We start from the raw sequence: 24,101 nt of genomic DNA, 5'->3' as shown, positions 1-24,101 counted from the left end.
GCCCCTTGTGTTCTGTTCGTACGTATTGTGTAAATGTGTATTGTGGGTCACAGGCTTGTGCCCCACCTTGTAATATTGTAATATTGTCTCACGAAAGAAACCTTTTTATATCAATACATTACAGACCCTCGCCAGGCTGGGCCGGTCTATTTACTAAATATAGTTACGACTGTGTCTATATTTTATTGTTTCTCTCTAAATTACTTTTTGCAATGGACCACTGTTGTTGATAAACTAAATACTTTTTATCAGTGCTGACTTGTTTTTTTTTAGTCTGAAATTTCAGAACAGAAACCATACCCTCTGATAACTGATTTTGGATTAATGGACACCATTCCCAGGGCCTCAAAAGGGTGGATCAATGTATTGGCCACTACATTTTCAACATTTAAGAAGTCTGCCACGTGAAGCCCAGTATGTCTATAAAAAAGACAAAACGCTTCAGCTAGATTTGACGATGTCTGCAAGTCTTTTTTGAGTGAGGACAAGCTAGTAAGCAAGTTAACTTAATGTCTCTTTCAGTCGGTTTCACCAAGCTTTGATGTGATTCACTTTGTCTCTGAATTTTAAACTGTCTAGTCATGACAGTGTGATAAAACCAATATCTCTTGGCACCAGGGTCAGAGCAAACACGTTTTAAAGGGCAAGGTACGGTGTGCGATAGCCTGTTGGCATTGGTTCTACTTGCATCGTTGTCCACGTTGAACATGTATATGTGTTTTTCAGAATCATAAATCCGTATTAGGTAATGATTTCCAATCATGATGTTGTACATTTTAATGGTACATCCAGCCAGACCTGGGGTATATGAAATAACAGCGGATGCCCCCAAGTGTTACTTGCTAGCATTTTCGATGAGGAAAAAAAAACAATCACACCTCATAATCAACCCATAAATAGTTTGCTTTATTCGATTTTGGTGAAAATAAATTACAATATCAATAGATTAAAAATAAAACAATATTGCGCAAGAGTGTTAAAAGCCCTACAATAAAATGTAATAACCTTGTATAATGTAGTTGGCCGTATTGCACTTAATAAGATGGTGGTTAATTCTAGTGATCCAGTTTTTCTAGGGTAAATCACGGACCACAGGTAACTAGATACCTTGCAACAAATTAGTAAAAATGTTAATTGTTGCATGAACAGTAAAGCAGGGCAGCATAATTTGAAATTACCGTAACGTAAAATAAGCAGAACAAGATGTTTCCGGGGTGTCTTACAAAATATACAAATAAAAACCTTATGTGCAAGGTGCTTTAATCAGATAAGCCATCACACGGGCATTTTGTTAAAATGACAAACTAATCATTTGTTTTTGGACCAATTGCTCTCCATCCTTTTTCGCTCTTTCCTTTTCATTACTTTCATCCACCCATATTTTAATTTCCCTTCGTCTCTTTGTATGCCCCCTCTGTGCTTGCGTCAGCAGAACCTAGGGAGCTGGAAAGAATGACAGGGGAGCTAGCAGCAACTTTGGGCGGTCATAGATCACCCTCCAGAGTCTACCAGCCTCCAGGGAAAAGCCTAATGAGATAAATGGCCAGTCCAGCCTTGAAAATATGGAAAGTGGTCCATGGCTCCTGAAATATGGGTGTTATCCTCTTAATGACAAGCCAAATAATTCACAGCTTTACTATAGTCCATTCTTTGATCAACATTTAATTCATGAAACGTGAAAAAAACAGTGCTCTTGACACAATCAAGAGGTGGTGGGGCAGGTGGAGGGGGCGCGGGGGATTGTGGAGTGTGGGGGGGTTAATAGTTTTTTTTAACCACTTACCTGAAGCTTCAGGCTATCTTGCTCCTCACGCCTCGGTATTAAACTTATTCTGGGTCCTAGCATACACTGGGACAGCATCAGAGAGTCCCTGTGCAATCCCAGCGCTGCTCTCATGCTATGAGAGCAATGTGAGGATTGGCCTGAGCGGTCTGGTTTGACACTCCGCTGTTCAATACAGCTGGGTAGGAGAAACCTAACTGATCGTGTCTGTTTGGCCGGCCTCAAACAGCCAGTCAGACAGACATGCACAGTTAGAAGTGCACTCCACTCCTCCATCCCATGGGCCGGCAATGCCCCTCCCCACACACGCTGGCTCAGCCAGCAGGTGAAATAAAAAAAACAATAATGAAATATTGTATGACTTTTCTGCTGCTGGCTCTCAGCCAGTGAGGCTACGCTTCCGCCATTGCGGAGGAGCCGCCGCTGGAAAAAAAAACACCTGCAGATTCTCAGTACAACCAGTGTCACTTGTTAGCAGCTCCTCGCAGGGACCAGCTTAAACAATTTCTATCTGCTAGAGACAGAATTTTAACAAAAGATCACACAACCATTATGTGTCCTATATTTCCTTAAAAAACTTAATTGAAAGGTATGTTATGGTTACTGTTTTCAGTCCAAAAAACTGTGAAATTCACCATTCATTTAGTCACAAAACTAACTCCCCCACCACAAATGCACTGCTGATCGGGGAAGAGCTAAGGTGGTGAGCATCTTCCTATGCTGAGATGGTGCTTCCTCCCACTCTCCCATGGAAGCGATCAGCCTGCATCAGGTTTCATTTCCCTAGTGACATGCATTGCTCCTCACATCCCCTGAGGGGGTAAGTACCGTGCGGAGAGGGCATATGTTAATTTGGGGGACTACACTTGCATAGTAGGTGGTGGCCAGTGTGCCTTGTGTGTTATAAAGGTTCTTCTTCCCTGCTACCTTTTTTGAAATTTCTTTGCTTGCCATGATGTGCTGTGGCATAGAACTGGTCTGTGGTTAAGCAATTAAGTTGGAGAAGAGAGGTGAGTGAATTGCAAAATGGAGTTTGCAAGGGTGTGGATTACGACAATTGTTTGGATATTGCACATATATATTTGAGAATTTTTTAATAACAAGCATTTACAATGCAACGGTTTCGCCTTTGGAAAAGTTAGAGCTATTGGCATTGTAAATGACAAAATTTGTATTTATGTGTTGGTTTTGAAAACAGGTCAATAAATGGCATTGTCATTTACATTGCCAATAGCTTAATCTCTCGCAAATGTTAGACCTATTGTACCCTACGGACGAGCTTAGCAGACAGCAATTACTACCACACACACACACCCAGAGCCAGCCACACGCACCCAGAGCCAGCCACACGCACCCAGAGCCAGCCACACACACCCAGAGCCACACACACACACCCAGAGCCACACACACACAGACCCAGAGCCACACACACACACCCAGAGCCACACATACACACCCAGAGCCACACACACACACACACACACCCAGAGCCACACACACCCACTCTCCCCGCGCCTAACAAAACAAGCCCCCACCGCTTTGTGGCACTCCACACTCTCTCTCATACAGAATGATAATGGGACTGATAGCAGTCTGTGCCAGGTCGGGGAGGGGTTGCTGGAGGCCACAGATCACAGCAGGGGTGTGAGCTGGCCCCTGCAGTGAGATTTTCAGGCTGGGCTCAAAATACCACACTTAGGTAACCCACCTGCTGCGAAACACACTCAACAAGCAGTTCCACACCACCCCTACTCGAAGGGCAGATTATGGCCACACAAACATCCCTCGGGGAAGGCCCCGCCCCCATGAGCAAATCGGCAATGGCAAGCAAGGTCGACAGCAAAGTGTCAATACTGAGGAGAGCAAGCGATTGGTGAACGTGGGATGGGCAAATAATGCATAAAATGCCATAGTCAGTGAACCATAGGTTGGAGTCCCCCAAACCAGGCAGTCGTGTTTCAGCACAGAGAGGAGTCTTTTTCTGTTGGGCCTTACGTCATACAAATAAAGCCGTATTTTAGTGGTTCACTTGGCAAGCTCCCTGAAGACCTAGGTCGCGGCAGCCACTCACGGGATCCAGACAGGTTCAAATCAAGGACCCAGGCCGAGGATGAAACGGAGGTGCACAGCGCCGCTCGTGTCCACGATCAAACAGGCAGGCGCCCAGGGGTGGGGAGGCGCTGTGCACAAAGAAGCTTGCACAGCGCAGGGCGGCCTCTCTCTGCCGCTGGGCCTGCTAAGGTTGCAGACTTACGCGTATGTCACGGATCATGTCGGCATTTATTATGCAGCATTTTCAAGAATAAAACTAGGCGGGTGGGAGGGACAGAAAGTACTTTCCTGGAGCTGGTCCTATAAATCTCTCTTACAAAGGTGCCTTCTGGAGAAAGATAACCCCTGCCCGCAAGCAACGTCGCCTTTATCGTTACACTGATCATCAGACCCCCTCACGAAACTGACAGGATGTTGCAACATGGATTCTGAAAACAATCAGTACTTCAGTTGAGCCCTTTCCATCTTTTTAGGTTTCGGCGAATAAACTCAAAACAAAGTGCTAGGAAGTCCGTGACGTTCACAGCTGAATTGTGTTTACATTTTGACTTCAGTAACTAACTAAACTGCAGTAATAAACAAGGCCACGGACAGTGGGTGGGCGGGAGGGAGGAGGCACGGACAGTGGGCGGGCGGGAGGGAGGAGGCACGGACAGTGGGCGGGCGGGAGGGAGAAGGCACAGACAACGGGACGCGAGAAGGAGGGTGTGGGGGGCGGGAGTTATCAATCTAGAAAAAGCGAATAAACTCAAAACAAACGTGCTAGGAAGTCCGTGACTTTCACAGCTGAATTGTGTTTACATTTTGACTTCAGTAACTAACTAAACTGCAGTAAAAAACAAGGCCACGGACAGTGGGCTGGCGGGAGGGAGGAGGCACGGACAGTGGGCGGGCGGGAGGGAGAAGGCACAGACAACGGGACGGCGAGAAGGAGGGTGTGGGGGGCTGGACTTAAAAAAAGACCAAGAAATGCCCCCGAATCGCGTTCTGACGGGGAAAGAGTGATTGACAGCCAATCTCTTCCAATGGCTAGCCTCCATTTATGGAGCTAGCCAATGGAAGAGAAGGCGGGACAAAGCCCCACACTGTAGGATCATAAGATTTTGCCTGCGCGAGCACTGCTGCGCAGTGCTATGGCCAGGCGAAACCTAAAAAATATATTAATTCATTTGATTTAAATATTAAAAAGTGTATTCTTGCTAATTTAATCCACGTGGATATTGCTATTAGAGTCAACACGGGCGTACCCTAATACGTACTCTGCAGTTTATGTACTCAGTTGCCAAGGGTGACATAAAAAGCTCCTATCAAGGACCATTAACATAACAAAGATGTTTAGAAAAGTCCTAAGATTAAGACCGCTCAGCTGGAAAAATCAAAATTAAGTATGAAGCATGGGTGGAAGTGTACTAATTCCAACCAAGCAACAGTAGATTCGCCAACCACAGAAGCCTCTGCCCAGATGAACTTAATTTTATCTAGTAATACTCTTAGAATTGATGTGATTTACCTACAGTTACCTATGGTAGAATTAAATAGAACCCACATTGATGTCACAGTGGTTAGATTTGTGTACATGGCACCATTTACCTCTATTTCCGCATGAGGGGTGGGGATCTGCTCATTCAAAATGCCATTATTGTGTAGCCTAGAAATTACAACTAGCATGGACTCTGCTATCTCTGAACCTACTAATAGACCTCTGCTGTAGATCAGTAGGGTCCTGAAAGAATTTGAGGACCTTTCTATCTCCCCATTCATTTGAGAGATTTCCCCAATTGAAGCTCCACTCCCTATACTGCAGACCACTGATATACTTCAAGCTCTACCCCATATTTTATGGACCATATTAGGTAGAAAATAGTGGATGTGTCGTATCACAAGTCCAGCATCCCCGCTCAAATTCACAACTTGTTGATTTTAGAAGAATCTTCCAGGAAGGCTGTGATAAAATCCAAGAGGCAGTCTGTTGCTATACAGATTGAATTTTATTCTCAAACAGAATCCAGTTTCCTTATTTTTGATAACTGTGGAGCAATATTTGAATAAACTGTCTATAGCTACACAAAGTGAATTTAATACACAGCTTATTAAACATGCAAACAAACCATTCTCTTCCCCTGTGATCATTATAAAGCTAATAACATATGCACCAGCTTCAACAAGTGCAGATGAAAGGAAACCTCCATTAGAAGCCAGTTTATTTGCACAGGAGGCCAGGATTTCTGCCTGTTCACGGAGGAAAACTTCAGATTAAAGAGAAGGTGTATGTTCTTCTGCCCAACCCACTGCAGATGACCAACCCCCTCTGCACACCGCCTACAGCTTGCAAAATTGCAGTTGGCCACTGGGTTTATGACCAGCCCCTTGTCATTTGTTTTTTGTTAAATGGTGTTTGGTACAGCAGTACCGTCATCAGTACCACAAGGGGTGCCACACTGGTTACTGCAGTATCAGCAATCATTGTGTATGGTCTGCAAGTTGTGGATTATGGCCCTAGCCTTAACTTGACAATTTCGGGTTTTGTTTGCTATTAACTTTATTTTAATTAGTAACCTTAACAGCACTTTAACTGAGTTTTTGTATATCAATTGTAAGGGTTATTCAACACTTTATGGTGTTAGAACTAAAGCAGACCTTAACTTTCACTCACCTTTCAATGCGCGGTGTGCCTGAAATATCTCTAAAGCAGAACAACCCTCAAAATCTTAAAATCATGGCGACACTGTTGAGCCCTGTCGCGTTTAATCAATGGACTTGAAAATAATTGTACAGTCCATCAGAATGAGTGTTTCTGAGATACACAGCCAGACATTGGTGGATGTTCTAGTGAAAGGTCACCACAGAAGCATAAACCCGACCAGAAAATCAGCAGATTGACTGGTGAAAAAGAAGGTGTTTGACACTGTAGTTCTTCGAGAGCTTTCATGCATTAGGGAGCCTTACATAAACTTTATTTCTTGAGCCTTGTATCCAGTAATAATTTGGGCTTTGAAATATAACTGGCATGTTTAGATGGTGAATAATTTCTACAAACATCAGTACAGCATTTCAGTTATAAGGTTTTTCCATAAAAACGTTCTCCACATCAGCTAGGATACAGACACCCCTTCCTTCCTGACTGTGCTCTTATGTCTTTGTTTTTTCTTTTTCTTAATAGAAAAGGTGCAAGCGGAAATCGATGCGGTGATCGGCCGTGAGCGCCCCCCATCGTTAACTGACAAGCCTTCAATGCCATTCACAGAAGCAACTATCATGGAAGTGCAGAGGATGACAGTGGTTGTTCCTCTTTCCGTTCCCCACATGGCCTCTGAAAACACAGGTATTTACTGTGCATACTCTTTTATCATACTGTACTGTACCCTTAAGTTAAGCAGGTGTTCTCTATAGTGACATGCGGCTCGTTGTGAGCCCTGCAATATTCAGAGTGGTAATACCGCACCCACTAAAAACTGATACAGTGTGGAACAATAAACATAAAGAGAATTTGCTGCACATCTTTAAAAAATTAGCTTACTCATAAGTAAAAGCTTTATACATTCAGAGTGTTCAGATTTCATTTCTAAAGCCCAAACTCACCGAAAATGCTTTAAAATCTTACTGGCAAACTATGTATCGCAAAGCCTGGTCACTTAAAAAGTTTAACTTTCTAATTCTGAAAATAAGTTTAGGGATTTTCATCACAGATCTAGAAGCTCACTTATGCTCCCAGCTGAGATAATGTAAAATTCTAACTTTGTAGGTGAGAGAGGAAATTATCCATTTCTTTGAGGTCATTGCCAACACACATTTGTCACCAGTGATAGATTGAGATGCGTTCAAGGTGTATATCGGGGGAATATGTATTAGGATTGAATGCGGGGTGCCCTTGATGAAGAGTGCTCAACTTACCTGGAAAGAGCATGAGCTGTGTGGACTGGAGGTTCGCACAGTAGCGGAAACAGCGACTCATCGCGATTTGATGCACCTACAACAGGAGCACGCAGAGGTATTGGCCAGGCTCGCCCTGTATGATTACCGTGAGTACCTGTCGAAGGAACACGCTGACGGGGACCGTTCAGGGTGCCTTATGGCAGGCTTCCGCAGCAGAGGGAGATCATCGCACCATCATGACAATTTGCCACCCAGACGAACACTATGTGTATAGACAGGTATTCTTGGGCTACTACCAATCGTTGTACAGTTCGACCATTGAGGCATCAGAAGAGCGTTTGACTGCCTTGCTAGCCGACATTCTCCTAACCATGCTGATCCTGGACCAGCTGCCTCATGGAGGGACCAGTTTCGGAAGGAGGAATCGGACGTGCCATCAAACAGTTGGCAATGGAGAGGACTCCAGGTAGTGACAGCCTTCCTCTGGAATTTTACAAATGTGCACAAGAGTAACTGGCCAAACCCCTGATAAAAATGTATTGGGCCACACAAGGGCGGGCTCCCTGCCTAAGACCTTTCAGAGGTGATCATTGCTGTGATCCCGAAACCAGGGGTAGACCTGTCGGACAGGAGTATTTACAGACCTCGGTCTCTCCTCAGCCTGAATTGGAAGATCCTGGGCAAGATTATTACGAATTGAATCCTACACTGTCTGCCCACTCTGGTCCCCACAGACCAGTGTAGTTCTGTCTTGGAAAGAATCACCTCCATGAATATACAGCGGTTATTCCACATGATGGATGTACTGCCAGCTGGACTTGATCGGGAGGCAGCGCTGTCAGTGGATATGAATAAAACCTTCAATAGCCTTCCATTGTCCTACTTATTTGTGGTCCTCTATCTTATGGGGTTTGTCTGCGACCTAATAGCTTAAATACATGTATTTTATTCGCTCCCCAGAGCAAGGGTCCACATTGGTCACAAACACTCTGATCAGGGGCCCATACATTAGGCACCCATCAGGGTCGCACGCTATCCCCATTGTGGTCATCACTTTCCCTGGAACCGTTGGCTAGCAAAATACGCACACTGCATGGAGAACACTGACTGAAGGCGAACGGCCAGAAATACATCATATCCCTTTATATATTCTAATATATCTGCATGACGCTGCCACTGGGTTGCTGCCCATTGGGTAGATAGTGGAGCTATTAAATGAGCTCTTGGGTCTGAGCATGAACTTTTCAAAATCATGCATCTTTCCCACCGGCAGATGTGGGGTGATCATGCTCTCAGGGGTGGAGTTGCTCGGTGTGCTGGTTGCTCCACATTCCTTCAGATATCTGAAGGTCCAGGTGTAAATGGATCCATCGGACGCAGGAGAGCGAAATCCAGGCAGGGTGATCGCATTACTACATGCGCCTTCATAGTTTTGACAGTCCCTCTGCTATCTCCAATAGGACAAGTGGATCTGGCGAAGATAATAACACTACCACCACTCCTAGAATTATTTGCCAACCTACCATTGCTGCTATGGCAGACTGTGGTCTGTGAGCTGGACAACTGGCAGTCTGAGCTTGGATCAGCTTTGGGGTGATGACAAGTGGCATTACATAAATTGTGCATGCCCCTGGAATTAGAGGGATTGGGGAACCAGATTACAAGCTGTATTACCTGCTGAGCGCGATGTGATTGAACAAGAGGCCTTGCTGGAGGACATGCTCCACTGTTGCTCCGGGTGGCCTGGCACGGCTGGGCACGCTATCAACTAAGTCTGCGAGTGGGAATGGCATACTCCCCTGACCTACCACCGTGGTGTCTGTTGCTTTTGCCAAAGTTGGGGCTCACATCGCACTGTTCGCAGTGGTGGCGGCCATGGTGCTCCACTGACCCAGTTGCTCACAGATGGGATGATTTTGTTTGAGAATCTATAGGACACTTATGAAATATAAGCAGGACAGTTTCTGACTCATGGGGCACTCAAACGAGCCACTGCAAAGATGAGGGAGGGGCCAGAACAAAGAGCTGGAGGCTAACGCTGTGCTTTAGAAAGTGCTGACATGGAGCCCGAAACGCCATTGGGTGACTAATGTGTACTAAGCAATGGGCAAAGCGATGAAATCCATGCTGCTAGACCTAAAAGACAAATGGAGCTATGATCTGCTCATTGACCTGACCAACACTGATTGGGGCAAGACACTGGGGCATATCCCTTCAGTTTCGAGGATTGCATGTCTATAATTGCTACAACTTATCTATGTTCATTGCACATAGCTTTCCCCAGAGCGTCTACATGAGATGTTCGCTTGATCGTCTCACCTTTGCTACAGGTGCAGAACCAAACATGCAAACTTTTACCACATGATTTGACAGTGTGTGGCGCTGCGCCCGTTCTGGATGGACGTGTATACCTACTTCACACAGCTGACAGGCAGGCAACACAGCAAGTGCCACCACCAGGCATTGAAAATAATGGAATGGAGCCAAATAGAAGTGTCACCCCTGCACACTCAGTTCTTTCTGCATCCTTCAATGTGGACCTGGAGCTCCACTCTCAGATTTTTTATTGGTGTCTTAGTAACCCCAAAATGTTCTTTCAGGGCAGTCTGCCTGGAAGAGGTCTGAAGATCACTTTCTTCAAACTATGCCATTTCTGCAGAAAAAAAGATGTTATTTACAGGCTTGCATGAAGTCTACCTAAGGTATCTAGGCATGAGGGGTGTGGTTGTGAGCCCAGGAGCAGCCGCTGTGGATGCCGGTACGGGGGACTTTGTCCCGGGGGACTGATGAGGACTATCTTGCTGGGCCTTCCCCCACCCCACCCTGGTGTTCTCTTCAGCTCTCCCAAGCCTGATGCGGAAGTCGCCCTCAGCTGTTTTGCTCAGAGCAGACCCACTCCATAATGACTTTCAGTGTGTCCAGGAGCAAGGAGCTGCCCCGCGGTCCTGAGCCTATCGCTGAGGGAGCTGTGCATTGAAATTGATGTGACCCTTGCGGACTCTCCTGGAGACACATTGTCTCACTGATAAAGAGATGGCTGGTCCCAGGGCGACTTGAGGAAGAGTGAACTCCAGCCTCCTGACGCCTACGCAGCGGGCCTGTGGGGCTGTGGCCTCTGTATTGTAAAATTGTTGGCAAGACTGAGAGGTGCATCAGGTCTCCCCCCTCCTGTGATTTCGTCCCCCCTGGCCGTGGGGGGGGGTGACTTTTTACTACCCTAGTGGGAGCAGACTTGTCTTCTGGGCCTGGGTCCTGGATGGAGATTGGATAACACCATCAGGCTATGCTCTGATCGCCAGGTGAGACATACTGGGGCTTCTGCACTAATTCTGATACCATCTGCAAGAGTATGTCTGCACTTCCTGTTTGAGAAGTGACAGGCCCGAGGCAAATTGTACTGAAGTTTCCTCATCTGGGGTGCCTGGCCACTACTGTTCCTGCTCACCAGTGTGCCCAGTTGACCTATCTAGTATAGCAGTGGGTAACCCTGTTAGGGTGGCCCCGCTAGGCAGGGTGTATCCATTGCAGAGACGGCCAGGCTATTCTGCATTGCTCCAGTATCCTTCGACACACTCTCTGGGGCCTTTGAGGAGTACTATGCCCTGCCACTACAGTGGAGGGGCCTGAGATCTGACTGCTTTTGCTACCCCTCCCACCTTGCTGCGGTGGGGGTTGGGTGGTCAGCGCTGGTCCTGCAAGCTCCAGAGGTTAAACAGTTGTGCCTTCTGCCATACCTGCCATCATGGCCAAAGATGAGGTCCCTCCCGGTGCCAAACAGAGTTCTCTAGACAAATATGCACAGCCCGGAGGATCGTCTTTTGTTGTTGGGGGCTGTGGATAAGATGGTTCAACTCTAGACATTGTCACCCTACTGGCAGCTATCACACAGTTGCTGGAATGTTGGATGCTAAAATCAGAGGTGTGGGGGTGGGTGCTGATGTCCACTTGCTTCGCCAGGACCTCAGGAAGGTCGTCAAGCGGATTATAGAGATGTAAACCAGGCTGTCTGGTGTGAAAGACTCACTTTGTACCCTACAGCAGACTGTGACTAAACTCACTGCTGTGACCAAGGAGCTGGCAGCAAGAGTGGAGGACGCAGAGGGCTGGGCCTGCCATATTAACCCAAGGTGTGTGGGCTTCCTGAGAGGTGTGAGGGTCCCTCAATGGAATGCTTCCTTGACCAATGGCTCCACTTCAGCGGACTTATCTTCCTGTTTCATTATCGAGGAGGCCCACATGGCATTTATACAGTGCTCTCCGCCTGGCGCCCGAACCTATCTTTTCATTGCAAGATCCTCAATCATATGGACAGGGACAGTGTTCTAAAATAAGCCCGGCTTCAAGACCAGATCCCCTACCAATCCCACACCATCATGATCTTCCCTGGCTATAGCAGGATGGTGCAGCAACAACGCCTTATTGGCTTAAACATAATATATATGTTATTATATCTGGCTGAGCTAAAGGTCATATAAACCACTCGCAGACACTCTTCTTTGAGACATCTTCCAATGGACCGACGAACGTATTGATCTAAATCTGCATACTCCCCCGCAATGTACTTTCACTCGTCTCAAGGAGCCTGACAAAATCGACCTGCCAAGACCCAAAAAAAAGACACAATAGATCTCCATCATTGTGGAGAAGCTCCTGGCTTGGGGGGGGGGGGGGGGCCCAGTGTATGGTGGGGAGCCCTCGGAAACTCGGGGCAGCATCTGCGCCCTTTTTAGGAAATTTCCATAAGACATGAATCCCTCTGATGTCTGCGACGCTCACCGATGTCGCTATGACGACTAGCGACTGCCAAACTATGAGACTCTTATACTAGTTTCCCAACTCTCAACCTCAGTCTGTTCCTGTTTTTCGAAGTTTGGGGGTGGGGGGTGTTTGGGATTCTTTTGCTTTATTCAAATTGTTATTATTATTCCCTTTGTTACTTTTGCACACCTGCTACATGTTTCTCCATTTGCCAGCCCTACCTGCCGAAAATTCTACCCTAGTATGCTGATAGTGGCCCTATAGTAGATGATTCCCTGGATCTGCTTCATGTGGTGTCCTGGAATGTAAATGGCTTGCTCCACAAGGTCAAGCGGGGGCAGTTCTGAAGCACGCTTAAAGGGTGGGGGCTGAGGTCCTAATACTCCAAGAGACCCAACTAATGGGCAACAAGGTCCCTTGTTTGGGCCGGTTTGGTTACACACAGGTTTCCCACTCCGGGTTCACCATGGGGTCCGGAGGCACCTGCATCTTAATTAGGAATCAAGTTCCATTTCAGCTTGTTAAGACGTCTGTGGGCCACCAGGGTCGATATAAGGCTGTGACAGGTATGTTATATGGGGAATCCCTTGTGTTTCTTTGCATGTACACCTCTTCTCCCCGTTGTCAGTCTTTTATTGACCCAATGATCAGTTTGGGGTTAACTTCATGAGAGGCTCTCAGTGATTGGGGGTGACTGGAATTATATTATGGATCATTCAGTGAATAGGTTGTGTGCACACAGGCCTCCCCCTGGATCTAGTAGAACTCCTCTGCCATCCTTAGATGTCCTCCTTATGTTTGGTTGAAGTCTGGACGGTGCACCACCCACTTCAGGGGGCTACACCTTTTTCTTCCCAGTGCATGACGCCTTTATTATTTTTTAATTCTGCGTTCTTCTTGCATAGAATTACAGATGTCTTTGCTGGCCCAGGACTCTCCCTTCACTCCCCGGTGGCCATCCAACTCCCTGTGCGCCATTGGCAACCGGCATTCCCCTGGTGCTTGTCGCCTTGACACCTTACAAAATACAGCTTATAGACTCTGCATTGAGCGCTCCAAAGAGGAATATCTTGCAATTAACATTGGTTCAGCGAAGCCCCGGACGACCCTGTGGGAGGCTCTGAAACCCACACTGCGGGGAGCGGATATTAGCTTCTGTACTGGGGAGCAGCAAAGTCGGGAGCAGGATTTGGTGAATCGTGCGACCCGGATGGCAGATTTAGAGGTCATGTTTTAAGGAGAGGGGTGGCTGGCGGATAGACAACTTGGTCTTTTGCCACAGCAATATCAATAGACCCTCTTGTGGGAGGCTAACAGTCCTTGCAGGCGGCCCAGAGCAGCACATACCAATGGGGAGACAAGTCAAGCAAAATGCTTCATAGATTGTGTCAGGATCCTCTCTATAATTCCTTTGTTCCTCTTTTTATGGTATATAGCGGGTGCTCTGCTCACTGATCCGAAGGCGGTGGCCTGCAGTTTTGCTGCCCATTTCCAAGATGTGTACGCTAGACAGGAGGTCTTGCCTTGGGAACAAATAGAGGAATTTGTGCTGACTTCCCCTTTGAACCTTCTCATCTTCAGATCGTGACTTATTGGACGGGGCTTGTCAGTGGGGATGAACTCTCATCGACCCTGGCGTGCCTTCACCCTGGGAAAACCCCGGGGGCTAATGGGACCCAGGTGAGTTCTTTAAGGCCTTTATGCCTAAACGGCAGGAGCACATGTTGGGGGTGATTAAGTCAGCTGTTGGCGGTGCCGCTCTCCCTCCTGACTGGTGACATGCTGAGATAGCAATGCTCCATAACCTTGGCCGGCCAGTAGACAACCTATCGCCCAATTTCCTCCTTAAATTTAGAGGTGAAGATCCTTGCGAAGGCGCTGGTGAGGAGGTTAATTTGTCCTGACTTGGTTAAATTCGACCAGGCCGACTTTGTCACATCTTGCTATACAGCACAATATTTGGCACTTATATAATGTCTTGCCGTTAGCCTATAGGTTGGAGGGGCCCACTCTGGTTCTTCTGGCTGACATTGACAAGGCCTTTGTTTGAGTGAGTTTGGGATATTTGTTCACTCTTCTTCGCTGCTTAAATTTCCTCCCAAGATTTCAATCCTGTCTGAGACTACTATATACTATTTGACAGCGGCTGTGTGGGTGGCGGGGGCTTGTTTGGACTCCTTCCCTATTCAACAGGGGACTAGGCAAGGATTCTCCCTGTCTCCCCTGCTGTTCTCTCGTGCCATGTAACCATTGGCGGTGTGGATGAGGATGGACGCTCAGATCCATGGTTTTGAGCGGGGGCAGGACTCTCCAATAAAATGGCACTATACAAGGATGATGTCCTCTTCCTTCTGACCACCCCAGAAACCTCTCGGAGGAGAGACTTCACTGGGTGGACCCACAGAGTGCCCTTAGTTTCTTTTCTACTGATGGATCTAAAGAGTACCATTTTCATGATCAGTTATTCATGGGGTTCACCAGTGCAAAGAAGGGAAAGATGGTTTAAAGAGGACTTATTGAGATGTATTATCCCCTGTGTCAAGCTGTGCAGTGGCTTGGCAAAAAGTAACCACAGTATCCTTATCGTGGGGCGTTCCTGTCCTGGACAACTGTTATGCAGCCATGTAAGCATGTGTCCATACTCCCACTGTGTATTCTGGAGCAGGGCAAGGCTGTGGATCTTTTCTAAGGAGGAGACATCTGACCCAGTCTGACTAGATTGTCATTACTCTAAAGATGTACTGGCACTTATCGGCAATGAGCTGGTGGCCAGCTGTCAAGTTCGTTCCACTTCCAACTTTCTTCACTGACGAAGGAGAGGGGTACTCTGCTTCACATCCGAGGAGCTGCTATGATCCAGGGATGCTATAGCTAACTGCCAGTCTCCTAGAAGTGAAGGGACACTGTTTAAAATCTGCACAATTTGCTGAAGATCTGCCAAGGAAGTAGAAAGGAGTAACTTTAGAAAGAGAAGAGCAGCCCAGAAGAAGCAGTTTACAAAGGGAGTTTGTTCAAAGCTGACCTATGTGAACCCGAGAGTCTCCTGACCTCCCTTTCTGACAAAGAAACCAAGTTCATAACGAATTGTCAGAGGACCTTTGCTGGCTGTGGCTGGCCATACCCAAGTACCACTCTCCAGTGCCACCGACCAGAAGAAAACATTCCCCAACTGCGAGAGCTGGGATCACTTGTCCGAAGCAGCTGTAGTCTTCACCGGTCTGATGCAAAGAGGAGACTTCCGATTGACTTTCGGTAGAGCAACAACGCCTGAGTGACATTGATTTTGAATAAGCCAAACAGATTTGATGGAACTTTGAAGGATAACTGCAACCAATATACCAGAACAACATAGTCAAGCATGATAGGCTGACCTGCGGGTCATTGATCACAGGAAAGCTGCTCCAATTTGCCATATTGAGCCTGAACCTCTGCTTAATTCTTGCATCCTATAAGATGCTACGAGTTGTTGCACCTTTAAATATGATCCTACATTTCTGAATCCACAGCACACTGATGAAGGACTTGTATAATACTCACCTGAAAACCCTGGATTACCAATTTCTTACAGAGAAGATTAGGAGTGCTAATCCAGGCCATCAGTCTCTCGAATATACAGTAGAATTCTGAATGTGAATGGGAAGGACCCATCACTAGCAATAACAAACACCAGAAGCTGCAATACCTACATAGACTCTGCTATAGACCGTTACAATGGTACTGCATGACTATGGCGCATATGAAAGTTAAAGTAGATGTAAACTTCCAAAGGCAGGTATCATACATTCGTCATAATCTATGCTTCTGGGATACTGGACAGCTATTTTTTATCTACTCTTATAGATAATGGGTAAGGAGGTAGCGGCTTTGCCTCTATTAACACTACTGGGTTTTGTAGGAGATTTCACAGCATAACCCAGAATAAAGTGTTGCAAGATCGGATGCCCACTAGAAGGAGAGTAGTATGGAGCTAGGGTAAAGGCTCTGTCCCAACGACCAAGCATTGGCTGCAGGATTTGTTATATTCTGTATCCTGTAAAGTACCAGCAAATACTCTGTATTTCCATCAGCGATGGCATGCCCCACAGACATCTTGGAGCTGCTCTGGTAGGTAGAGGTAGAGGGTACAGCAGAGGATGTCTAGTCCTTTGACGGATGTATGACGTTACAACGCATACATTTACATCGCAATACATTACATTGCGGTTTTTACAACGCAAGTTGTTACAACGACTTGCGTTGGAGGGCGCTGGACTTAGGAGTAGTATAGTTTACTATTCCAACTCCAGTCTACGTACAGTAGGGAAGGTGTTAGATAGTAAATTAACCTATTCCTTGTCCTAGAGCACCATCTAGCGCAAGTCGTTGTAACGACTTGCGTTGTGAAAACCGCGATGTAATCCGCGCATTGTAAACGATGTTTCCCTCCTTTGACATGCCCAGTTTTGTTGATAGTAGCGATGTACACTTATTCATGAGAGTATATTGGTCATATTTAAACTTAAATATTTATGGGTAGTGCTGTAGGAGCAAATAAGAAAATGTGCTTGGCAGTGCCAGGTAATGTAAAATGAGAATTGAAATACTGATCATCTGCAATGTGTACTAAATTTACTGTAACTATGTGTTGGAAAATTAATGTTCAAATAAAAATGGCATAATGGACTGGGAGATTGGATTACCTTAAGAGTCTCCTTCATGAAGGCCTGAAAATATTCTGGAATATACTGAAAGTGAAACAGAAATATTTTAAAAGAGAAAACAATGCGTTTTAAACACATTTGATCCCGCATATTGGTCAAAATAGGTTTAATGCATTTTTTCCAAATTTCATTTCTAAAGCCCTGCTCCCAAAATAATCCTTTAAAAAGTTAATGGCCAAGTGTGCCTCTTAAAGACTTGTCACTTAGCAGCACTTTACTCAAAAGCGAAATGCACAGTCTTAATTGTGAAAATGTGTTTAGGAATAATCAAGGAGAATTAAAGCTCATAGCTTCTCCTTGTTTAACAGATGTTTAAAACATAACCCATAAAATATATTTACAAATGTCCATACCCTTGCATTGTAATTCTGTGGCACTCCATTACCAGATTCAAGACTGGATTTCAATAAGCTTGGTATCGAATTTTATTGTGTCAATAAAAAGAGATTGCCAAACCATCTTCTGTGAGTACACACATAGACATGGTAGACTTTGAACATTTTGATCAAAAGCCATGTGAACTTAACTCAATGGAGCATCCAAGAAATGATATCATTCAACGAAAAAGTCATTGTGTTCCAATCCATGCTTTTACCGTACTCTGAGAATCAAATAAAATACCCTGAACGATTGCATATCTCACCATTTGCACCTGCACGATCACTATAGAAAGGTTGCAGGGCCTTTGCTGTAGTTCTACAAGGTAACGCTTGCAAATGGAGCACTGTGGGACGGGGTGAAACTCTAGCCTCGACTCCTGTTTTACTTATTTGTAATAAGAGCATTTTAAATAAGGCCTTGCAGAACCATACCTTCTAAGAAGCATAGCAAAAGGAGAAGAGTTGCAAAATGTATACCAAGAGCCCTTCCTTCCTTGGCTGTGACTAGTAGAACTCATCCAAATGAACCATGTTCTTCGACAACATAAGGATGTATCACTCTAAAATGCACAGCACCCCTACCTTCACCAAACTAGAGAAACTAGTGCTTACTATGGATGCCATTGGTAAGGGAGATTCAGTAGATCTGCCTAGTGTTATGTACGCACAAGCCTACAAGTCTAGTCTGGGAACATGGCAGTGTCTGCAATACACAGCATCCTCTGTGCAGTTAAAAATAAAAACTACCCGACCCTATTTAATTGAATTTAAGAAAACTGAAAATGCTCTTTGCTTTTTGGCCGATTGCCCAACTTCTAAGAGCTGAACCTGTACACTGGAACTCCTCAAGCAAAAGGCGACGTTTCAACTGAAATAAACCTGTATGGACTCATGTGGGGTTTTCTGAAGACACCGCTGAGTTCTGGCCGTTTCATCAAGGCTGCGACTAAGCAAGATGCCATGCTGCACTTCTGTTTCTCTGCCATTCTAGGGCTCCTGACCTTGCCAGCATAGAATCCCTGTTTATTTCCAAGAAGTTGAAAGACATGGACAGAAAGAAAAAAAGATGCCCTCTTTTCCCCACACCAGAGAGCGAAGGATGGCTGGTCAAGAACCGTCTACGAGGTGCAAATGAGCTGAGTGATGACCTTGCCGATGAGCATGCTCTGTGGTATTCCCTGGTACCTGCTGGCTGGCATGGCTCTGCTCACCTGCTGTGCTGATGCTGTGGACCTAGCCTGCACATAGGCCAGCTGCCAGCCCAAAGAGGCCAACAACGCAGACATAGAGCATCAATAAGCCATCTCTATGAATCACCAGAGACCTGGTCAAAAAGCACAAGAACCACTTACCAATTGCAGGTGAGCTGAGTGGAGACTACCTGAACAGCATACTCCTTCTCTGTGCCAGCTTTTTATTTGTTCACCTTGGTTGGACCTCACCCCGTATTTGACATGTTCTAGTACCCCCTCACACCCACATGGAGTGTTGTGAGTCCAGACTCATCACCACCCTTAGTTGTAAGATTGCTGAAAAAGTTAGTCTAAACCACACTTGCGGACCCTGCTAGGGAGTAAAATAGCCTTGTGTTTTCATGTGGTTTGCCTGCGGGCCTCCATTCCAACTTCCCCGCAGGCAAGTCTGCCCCTTGCCCTCGTGTGACAGGCAGCAGTTGACAGTGATGCGAGCATCTTGGGGTTGAGAGCCTTTCAATTTTTGGGTATCTGCAAAACCAAGAGGAAAAACAACATTCCCTGGCCCTATAACTCTTTAACGTTTATTCCAAGATATTTCTTTTCGCTTTCCTAGAATGTTTCTTTTTTACCATAGTTCGCACGCATCCTTTATACTGTAGATTGCAAACAATGGTACATATAATATGGTGGGTGTACCATGATCCTCTATGTTCTTAAAATGAACTTTGAACAATATGACATTTGTTATCGTTTAGTCATTGTGAACCGTAATGTGGTCGACTATTATTTGCAGCTATATTTTTGTGTTGTATGCTGTGTATATATGTGTGTCATTTACTGGATAGCACTCTTTGTACATACATCTTTATATCTAATGTGTTTTTACATTATTTTCTATTTTTATACAAAAAAACAGTTTGACATTCCATCTATTTAATGTGTTGTAGCTTATCTAGTGGACTCTTAAACCTTCACATCTAGCTGAGAGCAGACGTTTCCCCTGCCTCTACTCACTCGAAAGATAGTCTTTTTAAATCTGCCTATCTTGCACAATTTTTAGAATTACTTCGCCAGCTGCTATTTTAAATTGTTCTATTGTGTTTATTTCTGCTGTGTGTGGGAATTGAATTGGGGGGCGGTGTATTACGGTCACTACGGGGGGCTCGAACCGGGGGCAGATTGCTCGGGACTGCACGCCTGAGACGCCATTTTTCCACCTGCCGGGCGGTCTAGTCGCTCTGGAGGGGATAAAGAGGGACGCTGCGCCAGCGTGCACGACCCTAGCTGAGAGCAGACGCCTTCCCTGCCTCTACTCACTCTAAAGATCGTCTTTTTAAATCTGCCTATCTTGCACAATTTTTAGAATTACTTCGCCAGCTGCTATTTTAAATTGTTCTATTGTGTTTATTTCTGCTGTGTGTGGGAATTGAATTGGGGGGGCGGTGTATTACTTTCACTACGGGGGACGCGAACCGGGGGCAGATTGCTCGGGACTGCACGCCTGAGACGCCATTTTTCCTCCTGCCGGGCGGTCTAGTCGCTCTGGAGGGGATGATGCGGGACGCTGCGCTAGCGCGCAGCGGGCGCACCACTGTTGCGCCACTGGTGCGCCAAAGGCAAGCCCGTCTGCGCCCATCAGCGTCCCGAAAGCGCCCGGCGCAGGAGCTGCCGTCCGTGCGTTAGGAGTTCACTGTGGTAAGAAACTACAGTTGCTCAGATACAGCAGAGATAGCCTGATGAAGATTAGGAACTGGAGCAAATGTTGTCCTTCTATAAAGCTACCTACTGACTTGGAGCTCTTGAGATGTAACACCTGCAACTGGGAGGCTGCTTGTTCTGGGAGAGAGGAAAGAGTCTTAGCGGGAAATGAACGCATTCCTATATCACAAACATCCTCGTGGGTCTTTAGTGAGGAAAAGCTTAAGGCTATGCTTATCAATGTTAGATCTGTAAAGAAGCATGAATCCCAAATTTTTGACTTACTAGTTGAAGCCAAGCCGGATGTTTTATTCATCACCGAGACCTGGCTTCATGAGAGATCCAACCCCACCTTAGGGAACGCCATACCCCCAAATTATAGAATAATTAGGAACGATAGATTGGGCAATCGAGGAGGAGGTGTAGCAATTATATTTAAGAACTCCCTCCCTTGCTCACCTATACCTATCATTGGCCTCGAGGGTGCAGAAGGTTTAGGCTTTCTTCTATCAATCTCTGCCCACCAGTCTATGGCTGGGGTAGTTATCTATAGTCCTCCAGGGCTGGCGGGACGCTTTTTAGAGACCTTTGGCCATGTTATAGAACCTATTGCTACGAGATTCAGCCAATGTCTGGTACTTGGAGATTTTAATCTCCATTTAGATCAAAACGAAGACCCTGATCCCAAGAAGCTATGTGAATGTTTGGATATTTTTAGTATGTCATTGTATGTTATATCTCCCACCCATGAAAAAGGGCATATTTTGGACCAGATTTTTTCCACATGCCATATTACCCTTGATGATCCCCTCCCCATCACATGGTCTGACCACTTTATGTTAACATTTCAGATGGAGAAAGCTACTTCCAGGTGTCTATCCAAGGTCGGGAAAAAAATGAAGGAATTAAGATCCTTTAAACGTATTATTCCCAACGCTTTGGCTGATATATTGGACTCTCATCCGATTCCTGGAGAAGGGTCTCTTGAAGACGTTACATCTAGTCTCGAGGAGTGGTTGCAGAATTGGGCATTGTATCTTGCCCCTCCTAGGGTACAGAGGACCTCTAGAGAAAATATCTCTGCTCCTTGGTTTACAGAAGCCCTGAAGAAAAGTAGGAGTGCCTGTAAATGTTTGGAACGCAGATGGAGGAAAGGTTTTGATTCGGAGAACAAACGGGCATATAAACTGGCACTTAAAGTGCACTATCTTAAGGTACGCAAGGAGAAAATGAGGTACCTGACCACTAAAATTGATTCAGCCAGTAATAGTGGCAGGGAGCTTTTTAAGATTGTAAAGGACTTTGTTTCACCTATAGTTACTCAAAGACCTTTCGCTCCTACCCTCGAATGGACCACTCAGATTGCTGAATTTTTTCACAACAAGATTAAGGCCATTCAAGAGACCTTTGATGTGCCTGATGCTCTGAATCGGAACGATAGTTTTCTTCCGAAGGAAGACCTCAGCAAAGAATTATTGCTAGAATTCTCCCCGATGTCTCTGGATACTTCACTTACTATTATGAAGACATTAAAATCTGGGTCCCCTATAGATCCTTGCCCAGCTAAGATAATAGCTGGTGTCGCTGAAGTTTTAAATCCTGCTGTGAAAAATGTTCTGAACCTCTCATTTTCTAGTGGACAGGTCCAGGCCAGATGGAAAGTGGGAAAAATTGTAACTCTTCTGAAGAAGTCCTCAGCGGATCCTATGGTGGCCAGTAATTATAGGCCTATTACATTGCTCCCCTTTTTCGCTAAAACCTTGGAGAAGTATGTAAATAAGGTTATTGCAAAGTTTATTGAGGCCACCAATGTTCTTCACTCCAGCCAGTCGGGTTTCAGGGCTAATTATAGCACTGAAACCACTTTACTTTAGGTCTCAGAAAATATCAAAGGTACGCTGGATCGAGGGGGTAAAGCAGTCTTGATACTGCTGGACCTCTCAGCAGCTTTTGATACCGTGCCCCATGGGCGACTCCTCCAGAGGCTGGAGGAATGTGGAATCGGGGGCATGGTTTTAAAGTGGTTTTCTTCCTTTTTGGAGGGCCGTCGACAGGCGGTTTGGGCACCGCCCTTTACAGCGGACATCCCTGCACTGAGTGTGGGAGTGCCTCCGGGCTCAGTGTTGAGCCCCACTCTCTTCAATATATATATGTCACCTTTGGCTACTTTGGCTGAGAGTTTAGGGGCTAAGGTTCTTACCTATGCCGATGACTCACAATTTCTGTTTACCTATGAAAAAGGTGAGCCTTTTGATGAAAACCAAAATATATTTGTGTCTGAGTGCTGTGTTTGACTGGAACCAATAATCCTGTAATTCCGCTAAAACTGAAATTATTTTCTTTGGCCATACCCCAGGTGATGAATGGCGGAAATGGTGGCCATCGGATCAACCGGCTCCGGCTAGTCCTGTCACTACGGTTAAGAACCTGGGGGTGATGATGGCCTCAGATCTCTCCATGAAGACACAGGTGCAGTCAGTGGCTGGAATGTGTTTTAGGATTCTAAAAAATGATGAGGAATTTCTTACCATTACTGCCATTGGCCCTTAGAAAGACAGTGGTCCAGGCCTTGATAATGTCTAGGCTGGACTATGCCAATGTACTCTATTTGGGCATCCCTGAGTACTTACTTAACCGTCTGCAGGCTGTTCAGAATTGAGCCGCCAGAGCAGTTTCCATGGTTGGGCCTAGAACCCACATGACAAATCATCTGAAAACACTCCACTGGCTATCAGTAAGGAACAGAGTCGCCTTTAAGCCACTTGTGTTGGCCTTTAACACCATTGCTGCTGATGGTTTTCCCCTCCTGTGCTGCTTTCCATTATTTCCCATTGTTCATGACGAGCTCAGCTCGTCATAAGCACAGCTCAACCGTGCCTCATGACGAGCTGAGCTCGTCATGAGCATCGAAGGGGTTAAGGCTCTGCATAATAGTGGGGCTCAGTATATCAGGAAATAAATCTTGCCCTATAATCCAGCTAGGGCCTTGAGGTCATCTACCCAACATCTGCTGCGGGTCCCTAAATTTTGCTTGTCCAGGAAGGGAGGACGCTCCTTCCAGGTGGTAGTGAGCAGAATGTGGAATAGGCTCCCGTTGCCTTTAAGAAAAGAAGCAGAGCTTCCGCTGCCAGTTGAAAACCTGGCTGTTCCATCAATAAGTCAAGTTTAGTATGAGTAGGAGCACATTTTGGTCTCTCTCCTCTGGATCTTTTGTTAAACCTTTTGTAGTGCCGGGACACTCTTCGGAGTAGCCGTGAGCTTGTACAAATGCTCTATAACATTAACATTAACATCTGCTCCTTTGAGTTGACTGCTAAACCAAGCCATCAGGGTGTGATAGAAAATAGGAAGGCCAACTTTACGTCGTACTCTGACTAACTGGTGTCCCAGTTTGAGGGAAACACTTGCAGTATCCTATTTAATATTGCTATATGGTCCTTGTGACTGTAGAGATAAGGCAAAAGTCCTGATATAGCACCATTGATATCCCTGTCCTTTTAAGTTATTGAATGTATTTTTCACTCTTAGGAAGGTAGGGAAGTTCCAGCCTGGGATGTTTTGAGAGCCCAAAGTCTGAAATTTCTTCTGGATCATTCCGTGTTGCTTCTATGGCAGGCCGCTGAGGTTTTTCATTCTGCCGCTCCCCTCTCCCCCCACTCCC

The 24,101-nt window shown here is 45.9% G+C and overlaps 1 protein-coding gene across 1 annotated transcript in view; it reads left to right on the top strand.

Annotated features, from left to right (window-relative positions):
• The window catches only part of CYP2U1 (cytochrome P450 family 2 subfamily U member 1), a 228,750-nt gene that overhangs the window by 185,312 nt on the left and 19,337 nt on the right, over positions 1–24,101 (top strand). The window contains exon 3 of the mRNA XM_086962016.1: positions 6,996–7,157. Coding sequence (XP_086818142.1) covers positions 6,996–7,157 — 162 coding nt within the window. The remainder of the gene's footprint in view (positions 1–6,995; positions 7,158–24,101) is intronic.

This window comes from Lissotriton vulgaris, chromosome 3_1 (assembly GCF_964263255.1).
Source record: "Lissotriton vulgaris chromosome 3_1, aLisVul1.2, whole genome shotgun sequence".
NCBI lineage: Eukaryota > Metazoa > Chordata > Amphibia > Caudata > Salamandridae > Lissotriton > Lissotriton vulgaris.
This window is presented reverse-complemented; position numbering and strand designations above follow the sequence as displayed.